General features: G+C 47.6%; 1 protein-coding gene across 2 annotated transcripts in view; it reads left to right on the top strand.

The window, feature by feature from the left end:
- The window catches only part of WASHC4 (WASH complex subunit 4), a 1268393-nt gene that overhangs the window by 520175 nt on the left and 727757 nt on the right, over window positions 1-20461 (top strand). For both annotated transcript variants that reach the window (XM_078674607.1, XM_078674599.1), the window contains exon 19: window positions 19558-19663. In XM_078674607.1, coding sequence (XP_078530733.1) covers window positions 19558-19663 — 106 coding nt within the window. The remainder of the gene's footprint in view (window positions 1-19557; window positions 19664-20461) is intronic.

Raw genomic sequence — 20461 nt, 5'->3', positions numbered from 1 at the left:
AGTCATCCTTGTGGTTCCGGATTTGGCAAGAAGCATCTGGTATCCCGAGCTATTGCATATGGCCATCGATCCTCCGATCTGACTGCCTCTTCGAAGGATCTTCTGTCGCAGCAGCAGAGGACAGTCCTCAACCCGAACCTTTCTAGCCTCCACCTCCCTGCGTGGAGATTGAGTGGTGACAGTTGACAGCTTTCGACCTTCCTCCCGAAGTATGTGATGTTATCTTGGCAGCCAGGCGTCCCTCCACTAAGACGGTATACGCCTGCAGATGGAACACATTTGTGGCATGGTGCACAGCAAAGCCTGTGAATACCCTTTCTGCCCCTCTTTCTGAAGTTCTTTTGTTCCTTCTTTCTTTGGCCCAGCACAGCTCTGCTCTGGGCACTCTTAAGGGCTATCTCTCAGCCATTTCAGCCTTTCATAGGCTTCCTGATCAGCCTTCTTTTTTCAAGTCTCCTTTTGTAAATCTCTTCCTTAAGGGCATTACTCATCCCTTTCATCCTGTTCCATTCTTAATGCCTTAGTGGGACTTGAAGCTGGTTCTTGCATATTTTATGTGCGCTCCCTTTGAGCTGCTACATAACTGTCCTCTCAGGCTTCTGACTTTGAAAATGGCCTTTCTGGTGGCCATCTCCTCTGTGTGCAGGGTGAGTGAGCTCCACACTCTTTCTTCTAAGCCTCCCTTTCTGGCTGTTCATCCGGGCAAGGTCATCCTCAGAACTAGATCTTCCTTTCTTTCATAGGTGGTTACTTCTTTCCACATTGGTCACACAATCACTTTGCCCACCTTCTTTCCACCACCGCATCCTACAAAGGAGGAAGAGAGGCTCCACCGCCTGGATCCAAAACGTGCACTTTCCTTCTATATGGATTGCACCAAACAATTCCGGGTGGATGACAAGCTCTTTGTTGGCTACGTGGGCGCCATGAAAGGTCGGGCCGTGCACAAACGGACCATCTCCTGGTGGGTTGTTTTGTGCATAAAAGCTTGCTATTCTTTGGCAAAGAAGAAGCCTCCAGTGGGACTGCGCGCCCATTCCACCAGGGTGACGGCAGCTACCCCTGCTTTTGAATGTGGAGTCACCCTTACTGACATCTGTCAGGCAGCTACGTGGGCATCGTTGCACACATTCACAAAACACTACTGCCTGGACAGCCTAGTCCAGAGAGACAGCTTTTTTGGCCGTTCTGTTCTCCAGGACATTCTGGTGTGAACTTGGTTTGCATACCCACTTGCGGGGTTGGTATTGCTGGGGTATCTATTCTAAGGTAAGGAATCTATAACTAATTGTCTCTTTCAGATGAACAAGTTACTTACCTTGGGTAACAATATATCTTTAAGAGACATAGATTAGTTATAGATTCCTTACCGCCCCACCCATCCTCCCCATTTTGCTAACTGATGTCTAGGGTTAAGGACATCCTTTCAGGGCCCTAGTTTTGTGCACCAGTGGTCAGTGTCTTGCATGGCTCTGCGCTTCTGGCGTGGAATGTCGTGCAAAAGAACTGACGTCAGCGGGCTAGGGCGGCGTCAAAGAAGCTACTGCGACGTCATCCCGGCGACCACGACGCCAATGACTAACGCGGTGCCGACTGACGCCACCTTTCGACTCGCAAGGGTACTGCTGATTAAAAATTCTCCAGATCCAGTTTGACGCCTGGGAGTAATTCTAAGGTAAGGAATCTATAACTAATCTGTCTCATACAGATATATTGTTACCAAAGGTAAGTAACTTGTTCTTTAATAACTATATCAACCCGTAAGATACTTCCATTCAAAATATCATTTGTTACTTACTACGCAGTCCGGATTGGCTTACACATCCTTAGGCTTACATCTTGCTGCAATAGCTATACCTTCAAAATAGACAGCATCTGTCCCTTTTCAGAGTACCTGTTATCAAGGCGTTTATGGAAGGATTCAAAAGAGTTATTCCACCAAGACTTCCACCTGCTCCAGTGTGTATTCTTAACATTGTCCTTACCAGACTAATTGTTCGACCCTTTGAGCCATTGCATAAATGTAAACTGCAATTTCTCACCTGGAAAGTTTCTTTCCTCATTGCTATTACATCACTGAGGAGAATGGATGAGCTTCAGGCACAAACCATAGACGAACCATTTTTACAACTCCACAAAGACAAAGTGGTTCTTTGCACTAACCCTAAGTTCCTACCCACAGTGGTATCTGCCTTTCACATCAATCAATCTGTTGAGTTGCCTGTGTTCTTTCCTCAACCAGATTCAGTGGCAGAATGGGCTCTACACTTTTCAGATGTTAGACGAGCCTTATTGAATTACATACAGAGGCCCAAAACATTTCTTCGAACTAAAAAACTCTTTGTGGCTTTTGCTCCACCACACAAAGGAAATCCTATTTCTAAATTCGGTATTGCTCGGTGGATTGTTAAATGTATCCAAACATGCTATGCAAGGACAAAGTGGACTTTACCAATACTCCCTAGGGCGCATTCCACCCGCAAACTAGGGGCTACTATGAATTTCTTAGGAAACATCCCCATAGCTGACGTCTGTAAAGCTGCAACATGGTCTACACCGCACACATTCACCAAGCACTATTGTGTAGATGTGTTAGTGAGACAACAAGCTAATGTAGGCCAGGCAGTTCTTAGAACACTCTTTCAAACAACTGCAACAGCTACAGGTTAACCACTGCTTTGGGAGAATACTGCTGTATAGTCTATGCAAAGCATGTGATCTATAGCTCACATGCCTCAAACAGAAAATGTTACTTACCAAGTAAGCATCTGTTCTTGGCATGTAGATTCACATGCGTCCACTCACCTCCCGGGTACCTATACCTGTTGCAGTTTCTTACTCATATACATACGCATGGACATCTTTAGTCTACACTTACTATCTCCATTCTCACCCTCTGTGGGAAAACAATTGAACAATGGAGTCGATCCCATGCACAGTATCACCGTAAGGAGAGTCACCTTACTTTGTGACTGGGAAGATTTCTTTGAAGAAAACAACTTGCAAACATCCGTCCCCAACACTAGATGGCAGGAGTATGCAGAGCATGTGAATCTACAGCTCTACATGCCAAGACAGATGCTTAATTGGTAAGTAAAATTTTCCTTCCAACTCTTCCATGAGGTGTGCTCTAGATGCTGCTAACACCGCAGCAGAGAGGTCAGCACTAGCGTCCTGCTCAGAAAGCATGCTTGGTTTTAAGTCCAAAATCCAAAATTATTTTAAATACACCTTTTGACAAAGAACATCTTTTTGGCCCTAAGGTAGATCATGCGCTCGAAAAAATGAAAAAGGATACTGAGATAGCAAAATCCATGGGAGTGCTTCAGTCTCCTTCAAACAGGGGCTCCTTTTGGCGCTTCGGGGAGGGTCCAAGTCAACACCCTCAGACCAATACACTTCCTCGTACAAGGGTAACATCCAATCCTCTTCCTCAAGAGGCTTTTTTAGATTAGGGTATAGGTTTAACAAATCTAAGGGCACCACACCCCATTACTCCCCTTCCCTATGCTTCCCTCCCACTACTACACACCAGTCGGGGATAGACTTCAACAACTTCTCCCCATTTGGCATTCTATAACAACCGGCAAATGGGTGCTTGGAATTATCCAATATGATTATTGTCTTGAGCTTACCGCCAATCCTCCAAATATTCCATCTCGCTCTCACAAATTGTCACCAGACCACTTGATGTTGCTCGAACAAGAAGTTCAAACTCTCTTATTGAAAGGAGCCACAGAACCAGTTCCATTTCAGTACCAAGGTTCAGGGGTTTACTCTCTCTACTTTCTGATCCCCCCCCAAAAAGACGGCTCATTAAGACCTATTCTGGATCTCAGAGAAATAAACCAATACGTACTGTCAGAGCACTTTCACATGGTGACCCTTCAACAGGTACTTCCACTTTTACAGCAGGGCGATTTTATGTCTTCTCTAGACTTAAAAGACACATATTTTCACATTCCAAGTTATCCAGCTCATCGCAAATACCTCAGATTTGTCATAGCAGGCAAACATTACCAGTTCAAAGTACTTCTGTTCGGAATCACCACTGCACCCAGAGTATTTACCAAATGTCTGGCAGTAGTAGCAGCTCATCTCAGAAGACAGTGTATTCACGGCATCCCCTAACTAGATGACTGGCACATCAAAGCCAGCACTTTCCAAAACTATGTGCACACATCAGACTAAAATAGACCTTCTCATCAATTGGGCTTCACGGTCAATACACATAAATTTCACCTGCGTCCTTCACAGATGCAGTCTAGGAGCCATTAGTGACACACTCAAGGCTTTAGCCTCTCCAATGCAGCCAAAATTCACAACATTCAGTCTGAGATACTACAGTTTCAACCCAACCAGACATAGCCAGCCTGATTTTTCATGCAACTGCTTGGAATGATGGCATCTTGCATCGCAATCGTACCCCATGCAAGTCTTCACATGCGTCCCCTACAAGAGTGCTTAGCTCGTCAGTGGAATCAATCGCAGAGTCAATTAACTGATCTAGTGTTGCTAACTGCCTCACCCATCGCTCTCTGCAGCTGCGGAACCCACAAAATGTATCAAAAAGGTGTCCCTTCATTGAACCTATTCCACAGATCGTGCTAACAGCAGACACATTTCTCACTGGTTGGGGTGCCCATCTCCAAGATGACACAATCCAGGGTCTGTGGGGCGAAAATCAGAAAAATCTCCACATCAACTACTTAGAATTTCCAGCGGTGTTCCTAGCACTCAAAGCTTTTCAAACCCACCTCGTAGGCAAGGCTGTCCTAGTCCTCACAGACAACATTCCAGCCATATACTATGTACAAAAACACACTCTCTCCAACTGTCACGCCTCTCTCAAAATATTTGGAACTGAGCTATACATGGTGCCAGACTTTCAAGCTGGAAAAAAGATATATATATATATATATATATATATATATATATATATATATATATTGCCCTCCTGGTATGTTAAATATAAGTTTGAAAGGCATAACTCACACTGCTTACACAGGTTACTCCCTGTAGCAACTGACTGCCTGAGAAGTCCAAGAGAAGGACTCACATTGAAATTCATTGCTTTTTGTCATTTGCTGCTTGTAGTGGGTCAGTATGCACCGTGTATCTGCAGCATCTTCTCTGTCCTTCTATTGTAATGGAAATGTAACTACCTTGAAATCCTTGCTTTGAGACCCAAAGTATGGTCAGACAGAAGGCAGCTGCCCAACTTGGGCTTAGAATTTGAGAGAGCCCAGCATTATTTCAGATAATATTCTCATGCTATTTGCTCAAGTGAGTGCTGCCCTGGCAGCAGTAGCCCCCACCTTTGCATCTTAATATCGCAAACATTAATCTAGGTCAGGACTGAAGGCGAGGATTATGCTGATGTTGCTCCACTTTATTGACAACAGCCATTTTCAAAACATTAAGAAAAAACTTAATTTACTATGTACCACAGGGAAAACTGATATGCCAGTCCATCACATCAGCATGCAGGGGTCCGTTCATAGACCCCTGTTGACTCTCTTGCTACCTTTGTCTTCTCTGCTCCATCAGCCATCAAATAAATGCCAGTGGCTTCTAGGACTTAAGTGTATTATTGTTATATGTGGCTCTTTTATTGGGATGTATGACATTACAACGCATGCTTTTACAACGCATGCCATTACTACGCAACTTTTACAACGCAAGTCGTTACAACGAATTGCGTTGGGGGGCGCTGGATAGTGAATAGTTTAATTTACTATTCCAACTCCAGTCCCCGTGGATAATAGGGAAGGTGTTGGATAGTAATTAAACTATTCCCTATCCTAGAGCGCCCTCCAGCGCAAGTCGTTGTAATGACTTGCGTTGTAATAGTTGCGTCGTAATGGTAGTGCAGGTCCGTAGGTCGCACGCTACTCCACCATTCCAGCGTGTATACCCCAAGAGCATCATGGTCAATGCAGTTTTCTGAAAGCGGGTGCGCTTTTCAAAAGATTCAAAGTGTAATGCAATGTTGCAGGCCAACTCTGGACACCGGTGTTTCAGGATTATTGTCCTTCATCAGCAGAGTGTAGGAAGATTATCAGGGGTTGCTGTGCAGGCTGCCAAAGTGTTCTCAGGTCTGGTACCACTCCAGGCGTGTAGGGCGTTACCTCAGCTCGTCAGCTGAAAGGCTCAAGGGAGCCGTATTTAAGTAAAGGTCCGTAGGTCGCACGCTACTCCACCATTCCAGCGTGTATACCCCAAGAGCATCATAGTCAATGCAGTTTTCTGAAAGCGGGTGCGCTTTTCAAAAGATTCAAAGTGTAATGCAATGTTGCAGGCCAACTCTGGACACCGGTGTTTCAGGATTATTGTCCTTCATCAGCAGAGTGTAGGAAGATTATCAGGGGTTGCTGTGCAGGCTGCCAAAGTGTTCTCAGGTCTGGTACCTCTCCAGGCGCGTAGGGCGTTACCTCAGCTCGTCAGCTGAAAGGCTCAAGGGAGCCGTATTTAAGTAAAGGTCCGTAGGTCGCACGCTACTCCACCATTCCAGCGTGTATACCCCAAGAGCATCATGGTCAATGCAGTTTTCTGAAAGCGGGTGCGCTTTTCAAAAGATTCAAAGTGTAATGCAATGTTGCAGACCACTCTGGACACCGGTGTTTCAGGATTATTGTCCTTCATCAGCAGAGTGTAGGAAGATTATCAGGGGTTGCTGTGCAGGCTGCCAAAGTGTTCTCAGGTCTGGTACCTCTCCAGGCGCGTAGGGCGTTACCTCAGCTCGTCAGCTGAAAGGCTCAAGGGAGCCGTATTTAAGTAAAGGTCCGTAGGTCGCACGCTACTCCACCATTCCAGCGTGTATACCCCAAGAGCATCATGGTCAATGCAGTTTTCTGAAAGCGGGTGCGCTTTTCAAAAGATTCAAAGTGTAATGCAATGTTGCAGGCCAACTCTGGACACCGGTGTTTCAGGATTATTGTCCTTCATCAGCAGAGTGTAGGAAGATTATCAGGGGTTGCTGTGCAGGCTGCCAAAGTGTTCTCAGGTCTGAGTTGGCCTGCAACCTTGCAATTACACTTCGATTCTTTTGAAAAGCGCACCCGCTTTCAAGAAAACTGCATTAACCATGATGCTCTTGGGGTATACACGCTGGAATGGTGGAGTAGCGTGCGACCTACGGACCCCTTACTTAACACGGCTCCCTTGAGCCTTTCAGCTGACGAGCTGAGGTAACGCCCTACGCGCCTGGAGAGGTACCATACCTGAGAACACTTTGGCAGCCTGCACAGCAACCCCTGAAAACCGCCCTACACTCTGCTGATGAAGGACAAAAATCCTGAAACACCGGTGTCCAGAGTTGGCCTGCAACCTTGCAAATACACTTCGATTCTTTTGAAAAGCGCACCCGCTTTCAAGAAAACTGCATTAACCATGATGCTCTTGGGGTATACACGCTGGAATGGTGGAGTAGCGTGCGACCTACGGACCCCTTTCGTAATGGTAGTGCGTTGTAAAAGTTGCGTTGTAAAGGATGTTTCCCCTTTTGGATGTATGACATTACAACGCATTATTGTATCTGCTAACACTACTCACTGTGCTAATGCAGTTTTTTCAATAGTGCGGCTGTAGGAACCCTCGGATGTTCCATGCGCAGCCGCTTAGGCTCTTCTGCGGCCTGTTGGCTTCCCCACCAGTCTTTTATTGCATTCTTTGCAACAAGCGTTACCGGCACGCTTGCGGCAAACACTTTTCCTTGCTTTCCCAGAGCAGTGCGACCGGCCGCGACAGTCCCAGGATACTGACCCGCTTGCTTGGAGTCTATATAACCCAGTAAGGGGTCTGTATGATTTAAAAAATAGTAGTAGTCAGGCTGATTCAGAACGCTGCCCTTTGAACCAAGTAGGCGAGTGTCGTCCCCATGCTACTGACTCCCCAAGTAGCCCCTTGGCTGCCTATATTTATCTGGGAAACCCCCAGTCTTTCTCGCTCTTATCATGCAGAAGTCCCAGGACTCGTATATGGAGTAGGAGTGAGTCTCCCCTATTGATGATTACATTTGTAAGGTGATGGATGCCGTCATACACATAGCTTTCTCTGACGCTGTGGCACCCATAGAGCAGAAAATACTCCAAATGGCACAGAAATGCTTCAAACCCCTCTTCCAGAGGGAAGAACTCCCAGGACCTTTGCCCCACACCCAACCTCTAGAGCTGCCTGGTGCAGAACCCTCAAAGACAGGACAAAAGCGCAACCCTAACACAGGGGTCAACCTAGATGCCTAGTGGCTCAATCACGCATTTATGGCTCATATCCCCCCGTTGGGGTTCGAACCTCCATCCTTCCCAGCTTTAGGGTCCCCTGACAAGACTACTTCACATCCCCCACCTCCTATACCCATAGATAGCGATGACTCCCCCCACCAGTTCAGATCGAGATACTGAACCAGATAGACCTTGGTGCCTGTCCACTGATTCTAAACCGGCCAGCGATAAGAAGGAATACCAGGATATGGGGTCAGATATGCTGAACCCTGATGACCGGTTACACCCCTGCTCCTCCCAATAGGCAACAGCAGAGATGGCCCGGAGGCTTCACAAGCCTCAACAAAGATATACACATCTGCCTATGTCTCCATCTGTCTCTGGGCGGCAAAGTGGCCCTCACGCTCTAAAAGTGACCCCAGAATGTCTACTTTTCTAGCCAGATACATCCAGGAACCCAAGACTGTCATTTCAAGGAAAACTCCTTGACATTGAGGGTCCACTGACCAAGATTCTTGTCTAGGCTGAGGATGCCAAATCCTCTGGTTCCCTCGTATCTCCAGATATTCTATCTGGGTGGGCCCGCAAGCTATTATTTTTGGGGGGAACGCCAACTGTGCCATCTCCACAGAGCAACGCAGATCCATCCTAATTAAGATGGACCCCAAACTAGGGGATCTGCTACCTCTGAGGCAGAACATGTTGCACAGGGGGTCTCTTTGGAGATCCCTTCTATAAAGGAGGAGGGTAAGTTTGTGCCCACCTTTAATTAATTGGATAAGGCTCAGTTATCCATCAAAAAGATCTTTAGCTTTTGTGTTTTCACCGGGATGGTCGTTGTAGGGGGTACTTGCTCAGCCGATTCCAGTACCATGCTCTCTCCAAGGGCCAAGCCTCAAACCGTGGCCCATGGCAGGACCACAACAGATTTGAGGGCTTCTATCCCACTGGATGATAGCCCCATCAATGAGGCTCCCGAGCTGGATCTAGTGGCAGCATTATCCAAGGCTCCTCTCATGGTGAGTGTACACTGTTTTTCCCATATAGGCTTAGGGGGAAGGTTGGCAGATTTTGCCCTCAACTGGCAGACAGTGACATCAGACGCTTGGGTCCTTCAAACAATTCCGGGGTTCAAGATGGAATTCTATAGTTCACTGTTCCAATCCCATGCTCCCCCGCCCTATTGTGTTCTCCGACCAGGAGGCCTCTCTGGTAGACCCGGAGGTAGTGGACATCCTCTCCAAAGGGACGTTTCCCCTTCAACCTCTCACCAAAATGGTTTTAACAGCAGCCTATTTTAGCTGGACAAACAGGATGGAGGCCAATGCTCTGTCATAAACCTCAAAGAATTCATTGAGTGGCTAGTTTTCCACTACTTTAAGATGGAGGCAATCCACCTCCTGCAAGACCTCATGAGACCCAACGATTGGTTAGTATGTCTGAATCTTAAGGACTCGTACCTCATGCTCCTGATTTACCTTCCACATAGTCGGTTCTTACAGCTTCACTGGCATCTCCAGACATTCAAGCGTACAGCGCTCCCCTTCTGACTATCCTCCGCTTCAAGGTGCTTTACCAAGGTCCTGAAACCAGTGGAGGTTCACCTTCTAGCGAGGGTTATGCGTCTAATTGTATATTTGAACAATATCCTCCTGATGGATCAATGCCTGAGGATTCTGACGGGACATCGGCAGACAACTGTCAATTTATTACAGTCCCTGGTTTTCATCGTGCATTTTCTTGTTTTTTTTCTAGTAGACTCAGTTTGAGCGACTTTGAGTCTCCCATCTCATAAAACAGCCAAGGTCAGACACATGCTATAGAGAACTTTGGCCAGATTGACCACTTCTTTCTAGCAAATTGCGAGGGAAGTGGATCTACTCTCATCTTCAGTTCAGGCCATCTTTCCAGGACCCCTACACTATACTGCCCTTCAGCGGCTGAAGATTTCCCATCTTCCGAAAGGCCAGATGTACTCTCAAAGGGTCCCTTTTTCGGATGAGGCCAAAGTAGAAATTCACTGGAGGTTGGCCCACATGGAGGCAAGGAATGGGCGAGCTATCTTTGGTTTCCATCAGGACCTGGTGATAGAGTCCGACGTCAGCAGCTCAGGCTGGGGGGGGCAAGGTGTAAGTAATTCTCCAGCAGTGGAAAATGGTCCAATCACGAACGAGCATTACACATCAACTGTCTGGAATTGTTAGCAGCATCCTGCTCAGTGATTTGAGGGACCAAAGACAGGATACAGTACTGAGTGCTCCCTAAAATGGACAATGTGGCGGCAGTCTGTTACAGCAACCACCTTAAGGGGGATGAGATCCAAGCCCCGAGCTTGGAGACAGCAAGCAGGCCTGGTGGTGATGACCTCGATCTGGAGATCTCAAGTTTGTTATCCGGTTCTGATGGAACTTTCTTGGGATTCTCCAATCAGTCTACCCCTATTTCCATGACTCCTCAGGTATCCCTCAGGGAATCCTCACCATCTGGTTCTGGCAGGTTATGGTGTCAAAGATTACAAGGGACGATGAAAGTCCAAGGCCTTTCAAGCCAGCCTGCAGATTTACTTTCAAGAGCATGGGCTGACAGTACTTTCAAGTTCTATAGATCCGCTTGGTCCGGATGGTTGGGTTGGTGTCATCAGAGATACCTGGATCCCTTGGGGACAAAAGTTGTCCACATTCTGAACTTTCTAGCCTTCCTAGCATCCAAAGGCATGGCATACAGGTTAGTTAATAGCTTCTGTTCAGCAGTCTCAGCAGGGCATGCCTTAATCGAATGCCATTCTGTGGGTGAACATCTGCTTGTCAGGAAATTGCGTAGAGGCATTCGACTATCGTTACCCCCTGACCGAGGTTCTTGGTACTGTGGGATGTCAACAAGGTGTAAAATATTTTTCTATCATGGCCTAGTAACAAGTGTCTTCTCAGAAAGGTGCTATTGGCCAAATTGGCTACCCTGCTATCCCTGGTGTTCTGTAAACATATATCAGAAGTCAGAACCCTGGGCATAACTGGTAGAATATTGACTCAGGATTGGGTTACTTTTCATATCTCCAGACGGACAAAGTGTAACTCTTGCATTGTCTCATACCCGCCTTTGCGAAGACTTCTAAGGTGTGTGTGGTTCGCAGCATAAAAGCATATGAGGCCATGACAGAGCAGAGGACTTCCGCCTCCCGGGAGAAGACAACTTCTTATCTCCATTCGTAAACCTCACAGAGGGGGGTCTGGTCCCCTACGATGGTGAGATGGGCCATGCAGGAGTCTGGCATAGACACAAAGATATTTGGCGCACATTCTACCAGGGGGCAATGGCATCCAAAGCGTTTACCTTGGGGGCATGCTTGGAAGATATCCTTGGCACAGCAGATTGGTCCTTGGAATCAACCTTGACACGATTTCAAACCACTTCCCAGCATAGCAGAAATGGCATAGAATGTAAAATGTCCTAGATTTTGTAACAGAACGCTTAAATTCTATTAAGAATCTCTCATTGGTCACTGACCACCTGCCCCCCCTGTATGAAGATTAGCGGCTGATGTAAGACTGTAGATGTCAGGTTCAGGGCAAGTACTCAATTTCCAACATATATTCCAGACTCCTGAGCTGTGCTATCATAAGCAATATAGACCATATTGTTTGATTGGGTGATCATGTTCTTTTGGAAAGTGTTAATTTTGACTCCTTGGGAGTGTTTTGATTCAATTGACTTCACTGTTTTACAGGGGCTGAATCATCAAAACAGGATTAGACAGGATGGATTCTGTCTTCTTTCGCACATAGAAAGAAGTGACAGGAGAGTCAACAAGGGTCTATTAAGGGAGACAGCCCCCCTAGCTGACTCAATGGACTGGCATTTCAGTTTTCCCTTTGGGTCATTAGGAAATTAAGTGCTTTTTAATGTTTTGAAAATGGCTGCTGTATAATAAAATGAAGAAAGTTCAGCATAATCCTCGCTTCTGTGTCCTTAATAGAATTGAAACTTTCTCTTGCAAAAGCTAGACATTTTACATTCACCCCTGAAAAGGGTGTCTATTGTGCTGCTTCAGCTGCAGCCATTCTATGGCTACACATTATCCAAATTGCTAGGGTTATAATGCATTTGGGCATATAGAAGAACTACTTGACTTAATCAAATCTGTGCATAGCACTCCCTTTCCCATAAAAGTAAAAGCTGCAACATTATTATTTGGTGCATAGCATAGTTCATACTCTGGTACTTTGTTTCCTGGTGCCAGAGATAAGCTGTGCCAGCTCAGGTGAATGCCTCACTTTCTCTACTGCTTAGAAAAGTGTGTGTGCACTTATGAATGGCCTAGAGCATAACATTAATTCAAAGACATAAAGGAACACCGGGTTTCGGCTACCAAACCCTTTCTATCTTTGACACTAGTCATAATAAAATGGGCTTCCTACACTCCTCGCCACTTTTCAAGATTGTTTAGAAACTCGTTTTTAATAGTTTCAATGCTTGATCTTTTTTAATTCTCTATGTTTTAGCTTGGTTATATACTACAAAGCATTTTAAACAAAAGTATAGTAGGTAAGGAATTTTTGAATTTCATTGCAAGTTGATCTGTGAAAGTTCAAAGGATACGTGGATTTTCTGTAAAATAGCACAGGAGTCCTTTTGACAAGTTGTCACATTCTGAACTGTCTTTAAGACTGGCCACTTAATTCTGATGGGGCTGGTAGGATTAGTTATCACCCCAATTTAAATTATGGTCACCTCTGGAACATCATGAATTTGGTAACATTCACCTATAGATTTCAGCTCTTGATATCTCCCGTGAAAGAATGGTCCAGGAACAAAAATTCAGATCATCTGGCAAATCCTCATTTCTAAGTGAACCTTAAGGATCCAACTTGTAAAGGACCAGATTTTCCCGGCCCCAGAGTTACTGTTTCCTTCCTATTAATAACTGTGTGTGTGTGGGTTGGGGGTCTATGTGTTTGATCTTCTGTTAGTTTTTTTCTGTATTTTTCTTTTTCTGAATTGAGTGGTTGATTGTCATTTACTTGAGTTATATGTTTGAGGGCTTGGTATATTTATGATGAGTTATCTTTTACATGGTGTGTTTGTGTAGTTGTGGTCAATGAGACTGATGTTGGTTAGGCAGAAATTTGACAATCATACGGCTTAGGTGCCTTGTAACGTGCGTGATACTGTAATGTTTTTTTTGGCTTAACGTGATGCCCAAGAGTGAACATTTCTAGGTTTCTCTGGAGCAATGGTATGTCATGATATTGTTGAGTGGAGAATGCTATTGAAATACAGAAGGGGGGGTAATTTTGTTCTGGGCTTTGTTGACATGGGCATCCTAAAATTTGCTATTCTCTAAGCCATAAATACTGTGCTGCCTGAAGAGTTACAATTCCATCCTATGAGAAGTAAGGCATGCTAGGCAAAACCGTGTGTTGCATTACAGTTGTAAAATCATCTTTATTTGGTTTGCAGATTGAAGTAGATTGGCATGGATAGTGCATAATTTAGAAATGATACTGCATAGATCTTAGTGCAGTTATTTAATATAATGCACCATAAAATATGGGTGCTGTAATTCTCAACATCTGTGAGTAAATATCCTAGCATTGATTCATTTCTTTTAACCCTTTTTCATTTGAGGTAAAGAATCCAGACATATAATTAATCAAATCAATCAGGGGAATTGTAAGCGCATAACTCACCCGTGAGGGTCTCAAGGGGCTGGGGAGGGGAGGGCAGCAGCTCTGTTTAGTCGAAGAGCCAGGTCTTGAGTGTCTTCTTAATGATGTTCAGGGAGGGGGCGATTCTGATGTTGATCAGGAGCTCGTTCCAGGTTATGGCCGCGATGTAGGAGAAGGCTCATCCGCCGGCTCTGCGAATGCGAGGGGTTTCGGCGAGGGCGAGGTCTGCGGATCGGAGGTTTCTTTTGAGTATGTGGAAGGAGATTCTTTTGTTGACATATTGTGGTCCGGTGTTGTAGAGGCTTTTGTAGGGGTGGGTGAGTATCTTGAAAATGACTCTCTTTTCAACTGGGAGCCAGTGGAGGCTTTGCAGGTGTTGGGTGATGTTTTCTTGTCAAAGTATGCAGAGTACTAGTCTGCAGCAGTTTTCTGTATGGTCAGGAGCTTGCGAAGCAGACACTTGTTGATTCCGGCATAGAGGGCGTTTCTGTTGTCGCGTCTGCTGTTTACGAGTGCGTGGGTGACAGTCTTTTTTGATTCCGGGGGGATCCATTTAAAGGTCTTTCGGAGGATGCGGAGGGTGTTAAAACAGCTGGAGGCAACGACGTTGACTTGTCGGGTCATGGAGAGGGAGGAGTTGAGTACGATGCCGAGGTACGGGCGCAGTCGGTGGGGTTGGCAGGGCTGCCGAGGGTGGCGGGCCACCAGGTGTTTTCCTGAGCCAAGGTGGAGTGTACGAGGACCTCTGTCTTCTCCAAAATGAGCTTCAGGCAGCTGCTGCTCATTCAGGATGCTATGTTCTTCATTCCTTCCTGTGCTGGGGTCCATGGTCAGGGAGAGGATGAGCTGAATGTCATCTGTGTAGGATATTATGCTTAGTCCGTGCTGCCTGACGATGACGGCAAGGGGGGCCATGTAGATATTGAAGAGCGTGGGGCTGAGCAATGGTCCATGGGGTACTCGGCAGTTGATTTACATGGGTTCGGAGAGAAAGGGAGGTAGTCAGATTCTTTGGGTTCTACTGGTGAAGAATGAGCGGATCCAGTCGCGAGCCGTTCCTTGTATGCCGGCGTCCTGGAGTCCGGCAGTGAGGGTGCGGTGGGGGACGTTGTTGAAGGCTGACGAGAGGTCTTTTAGGATCAGGGCCATGGTGTGGCCTTGGTCGAGGAGGGGGCGGATGTTGTCTGTCACAGCAAGCAGGGCAGTGTCGGTGCTGTGGTTGCAGCGGAATCCTGATTGGGAGGGGTCGAGGATGGAGTTCTCTTCTTTAAATTTAGTTAGTTGAACATTAACGTAACTCAGGCAGGGGGTCCTCTATTCCTTTGTAGCTTTATCTCTTTCATATCCCAGTGACTGCCTGTGAAGGATAGTAGCGTTCTGCATGTGATCTATGCATGTTTGATCTTCAGTTGTCTCACCATCTACCAACCATTAATTCTGGTGAGTGTTGCTAGTATCAAACATGTGTAGCTCCGGTCTAAATTATTTTTCTGGTAGCCTAACTTCAGCCGCTCCTGTGTTTGATTCTGCCTGTACATGTAAATTACATAGGCTTACAATGCTATCAACATTGCCCTGCTTGCACTAATTGGTATCAGTGCATATTCAGCTGCTCTCGCATTGCCAGTTATTTTCTGCAGTTGGTACTTTATCTTCTTTCACTTCTAAATCCCTACATCAGAACTGTTGGCCTCCAGGACCTCGGCGTACCCTATAAACCCAAAGCAAGGCTGAGCCAGAGTTCCTTCAGGTGCTATTAATAGTCTATGTCCTTAACTCAATCTGCAATTCTCTCTGTATCAAAACCTTATTCTTTTTGCCCTCGATCAAAGACTCTCTGCGACCCCAAACACTTTCCAACCTTGTTGAAGGATTTCAGCCCCAGCACTTCCAATAGAGTAGATGACTGCCAAAACTGGATCACCTAAGTTGAGTAAAGCATGTTATGATATGCTTTTGTAGTGTCTCTAATCATGCAAAGAACCAAAGGTGGCATAAACGATTACCTGAAATTATTGCATTGTCCTAAGGCTGCTCTCCAGTGAATAAGTCAGAGATACATTCTGTAATGAATATATTATGTAAATTAGGTAATCCATCCTACAGGCTCTTATTTGAAATTGTTGTTCCACTACAAATTCTCTTGAGCCAGCAGTAGTATGTCTTGGATCCTAAAATCAATCAATCAATCAATCAATCATAGCATTTGTAAAGTGCACTACCTACCCGTGAGGGTCTCAAGGCTTTAGGGGGGGAGAGCGCTGCTACTGTTTGAAGAGCCAGGTCTTGAGGAGTCTCCTGAAGGTCAGGAGGTCTTCGGTCTGCTGTAGGTGGATGGGGAGGGTGTCCCACGTCTTGGCAGCGAGGTGGGAGAATGATCTGCTGCCGGCAGTCACTCTTCGGAGGCGGGGGACGGTGGCGTGGGCGTGGTCTGCGGAGCGGAGCTGGCGGGCGGGGGTGTAGCGGCTGAGTTGGCTGTTGAGGTACACTGTCCGGTGTCGTGGAGTGCCTTGTTTGCGTCGGTGAGGAGCTTGAAGGTTATCCTCTTGTTGATGGGGAGCCAGTGCAGATCCTTCAGGTGGGGTGTGATGTGGCTGTGGCAGGGAATATCGAGGATCAGGCGTGCGGAGGCGTTCTGGATGCGTTGGAGTCGTTTCAGGAGTCTGTCCGGGGCTCCTGCGTAGAGTGTGTTGCCGTAGTCCAGTCTACTGCTGATGAGGGCCTGGGTGACCGTCCTTCTAGTTTCTGTGGGGATCCACTTGAAGATCCTGCGAAGCATGCGAAGGGTGTTGAAGCAGGAGGAGGAGATGGCGTTGACCTGCTTTGTCATGGAGAGTGTGGAGTCGAGGATGACCCCTAGGTTTCGTTCGTCGACTTGCTTTGTCATGGAGAGTGTGGAGTCGAGGATGACCCCTAGGTTTCGTGCGTCGTTGGTGGGTGTGGGGGGTGCTCCTAGTGCCGTCGGCCACCAGGAGTCGTCCCTGGCCGAGGGGGAGGAACCGAGGATGATGACCTCCGTCCTTCGTGGAGGTTGGTTTTGGCGGTGTGGGGGTCTTTGGTGAGCTAGAGGATCAGCTGGATGTCGTCGGCGTTGGAGATGATGTTTAGGTCGTGCTGTCGGGCAACGTGGGCGAGCGGTGCCATGTAGACATTGAACAACGTTGGGCTGAAGGATGAGCCTTGGGGTACGCCGCAGATGATCTCGGTGGCTTTGGAGCGGAAGGGGGAGGTGGACGCTCTGGGTTCTCCCGGTGAGGAAGGAGGTGGTCCAGTCCAGGACCTTGGATTCGGCGTCGTGGAGGCGTGCTCTTAGTGTGCGGTGGCAGACTGTGTCGAAATCGGTTTCTCCATTGTCGAGCAGGATCCTGATGTCGTCGGTGGCAGCGATGAGGGCAGTTTCGGTGCTGTGGTTGCTGCCAAACCCGGACCGGGACGGGTCCAGGATGCTGTTCTCTTCGAGTAAGCTGGTCAGTTGTTTGTTGACGGTGTTTTCGATGACCTTCGCCGGGAACGGGAGCAGGGAGATGGGTCAGATGTAATTGAGGTCCTTGGGGTTCGCCTTGGGTTTCTTTAGTAGGGCGTTGATCTCTGCATGCTTCCAGCTCTCCGGGAAGGTCGCTGTCTCAAAGGAGATGTTAATGGTTTTCCGGAGGTGGGGTGCGATAGTGCTGCTGGTTTTGTTGAAGATGTGGTGTGGGCAGGAGTCTTCTGGGGTTCCGGAGTGGATGGTGTTCATGATCTTGATGGTGTCGTCGTCGTTGATGTTGGTCCAGGCGAGCAGGCGGTGGTCGTGGGAGCGGTGGAGTCGGAGGTTGCCGGGGTGGTGGTGGCATCGAAGCTGTTGTGGATGTCTATCTTGCGATGGAAGAAGGTGACCAGTGAGTCGCACAGGTGGGATTTCGTTGGTGTTGGAGAGTTCCTTCACGATGCTGAAGAGTTCTTTGCTGTTGTGTGCGTTGTTGTCTATGCGGTCTCTGAAGGTGGTCCTTTTGGCGGATCTTATGAGTGTGTGGTGTCGGCGGGTGGTGTTCCTGTGGGCTATGTAGCTTTCCGGTGTTCTTTTTGGGTCCAGTTTTTTTCTAGTTTTCGGCAGGTTCCTTTGGAGGCCTGGGGGTCTTCGGTGAACCAGCTGGCTCTCTTGCTGGTGTGGGTGTTGAGGGGCTTCTTGAGCGGGGCGAGGGTGTTGGCGCATTCTTCGATCCATTGTCTGGGGCTGCGGCGTCTGGATTGGTCGGGTGGGCTCTTGGTGAGGCCGGCGGTTAGCTGGTCCTCGGAGATCTTGCCCCAGCTGCGGCGCGGCATCTGCTGGATGCGGTGGTGTGTGGTGGGTTTCTGGAAGGTGAATTGGATGCAGCGGTGGTCGGTCCAGTGGAGTTTTGTGGTGCGGTCGAAGAAGACTTGGGTGCTTGCTGAGAAGATGGGATCAAGCATGTGGCCGGCGGAGTGAGTGGGTGTTGTGACGAGTTGTCTGAGTCTGTGGTTGCCGATCAGGGTGGAGGAGTTGGCGTTGTTGTTTTCGAGGTGGAAGTTCAGGTCCCCGAGGAGGATGTAGTCCGTGGATGCGAGGGCGTGTGTGCTGATGAAGTCGGTGATGGAGTCGCTGAACTGCGGTCAGGGTCCGGGGGGGTCTGTAGATGAAGGTGCCTCTGAGGGTGGTGTTGGGGTCGGCGTGGATTTGGAAGTGCAGGTGGTCGGCGGTGCTGAGGGTGTCGTCGGCGTGTGTCGAGATTTTGAGAGTGTTTCTGTGGACGATGGCTATTCCTCCTCCTATTCCGTTCGGGCGGTCCTTGCGGGGGATCTTGTAGCCTTCCGGGATGGCTAGAGCGATGTCAGGTGCAGAGGATGGGGTCAGCCAGGTCTCTGTCAGGAAGGCGACGTCTGGGGCGTTGGTGTTGAGTAGGTCCACAGTGCGACGGCGTGTTTGCGGGCGGAGCGGGTGTTGAGCAGGATGCATCTGAGGAAGTTGGGTTCCTAGTTGGTCGGGTTGGCGGGCCGGATGCTGGTGAAGCTGCAGTTCCGGCAGGAGAAGGGTCCTTTGGTACGCTTCGGGGCGGCCAGGCAGCAGGTGCGTGAGGGTGCTGGAGTCGTAGTAGAGGCGGGCGTCGTGGCATTTGGAGGGACCAGGGGTACTGGCGCTGGGCGCGGTCCAGGCGCGGACAGGCACAGACGGGCTTGCCTTCGGCTGCGCGGCCTCCATAAGGGGGGAAGTGAGAGGGAGGAGCAGCTGGGAGGCGGGAGCGGGGTGGCGAATGGGAATGCAGGGGGGTGGGGCCGCAGGGACGCAGCGCTGGGAAACCACGAAGGGGGGAGCGGGAGAGGGTCACAAAAGCAAAGGGTACACAGGCAAAGACGGGGGCACAGGGAGACACAAAGGAAAAAAGGGGCAAGACAGCAAAGAAAAAAGCAGCACAGTGAGCAATGGAACGAGCAATGGAACTGAATGCAAGGCAGTGGATGCGGGCACAAACCAATCACGAGCGGCTGCAGCAGCAGGCACAGGCACACAGGGGGCTGTGTGGCGGTGAGGGGAGCGACCTGCAAGTCCGCATGAGCGAGGTGACTTTCTGCGATGTACAGTTGGGATATAATTCAGAAATGTGAATTTAGTACTTGAAAAATGTTTTTTGAAAAAAAGTATTTTAATTCTATTATATCTATTTTTCACTTAGAGTTCGAGCCCAATGTGATTGCTGTTTTTTGTATTGGCATCGAGCGATCTTCCCGATTTATTTGGATGATGTGTATGAAAATGCAGTTGATGCAGCCAGATTACATGTAAGTAAATTCTCCTTTGATATTGTTTGATAATACAACATTGTTCATATTCTGTAACATGACACATAGCTTAAGTTGCAAATGTTGCTAGGCACTTAAAACGATATTTCAAACTTTTCAGCTGTGGAACCAAAGAATCAGTATTGAGAATATTGCTTGCGTCTAGCACATAATTGACCATTATGCAGAGGACTATTACCAATTTGTAAACCCTACAATAAGATTTGAGTTTAAGAATTGATAACAGCAAAATTGTCTTTTTATTTATGTTTTTAGTCAAATCTTGAATATGTCTTAGAGGTTATATGTCCTCTGTATGACTCCATACTGAAACTTATTTTATTTAAAATCTAAATGGGGTTATGCCCTACCTTTAATATTTGCTCCCCTGAATGAATCCAAGCTATTTAGAAGGTAATGGTCCATGTTAAAATGCTCTTTTCAGATAGCTTTAGGCTGGATCATTCTGTCAGACTCCATATAGAGAAGAAGACTGCGAAAGGCTTGTATAAGTGGCTCCTCGACTGTAATTGGTCAAGTGGCAGACTCCGCTCCCTACCCCACCCACATCTAATCATTTGGCCCTCAATGGTAGAGTACCGTTCAGTGGGGAGAAGTGTGTGACTTGGAGTCCATGTAGCCACTGAGTGGTTGTAGAGATGAGGTGTGTTAGGCTGCACCAGGAAGGTAGTGACACCCATGTTGAATTGTGTAATGGACTGCATCAAAATGAAAAAAAAATCCCTGCTGTGGAAAATTGTAGGCAGGGGGCTGCATCAAAACTGAAAGGAAACGACC

Source organism: Lissotriton helveticus, chromosome 1_1, assembly GCF_964261635.1.
Source record: "Lissotriton helveticus chromosome 1_1, aLisHel1.1, whole genome shotgun sequence".
Classification (NCBI taxonomy): Eukaryota; Metazoa; Chordata; class Amphibia; order Caudata; family Salamandridae; genus Lissotriton; species Lissotriton helveticus.
This window is presented reverse-complemented; position numbering and strand designations above follow the sequence as displayed.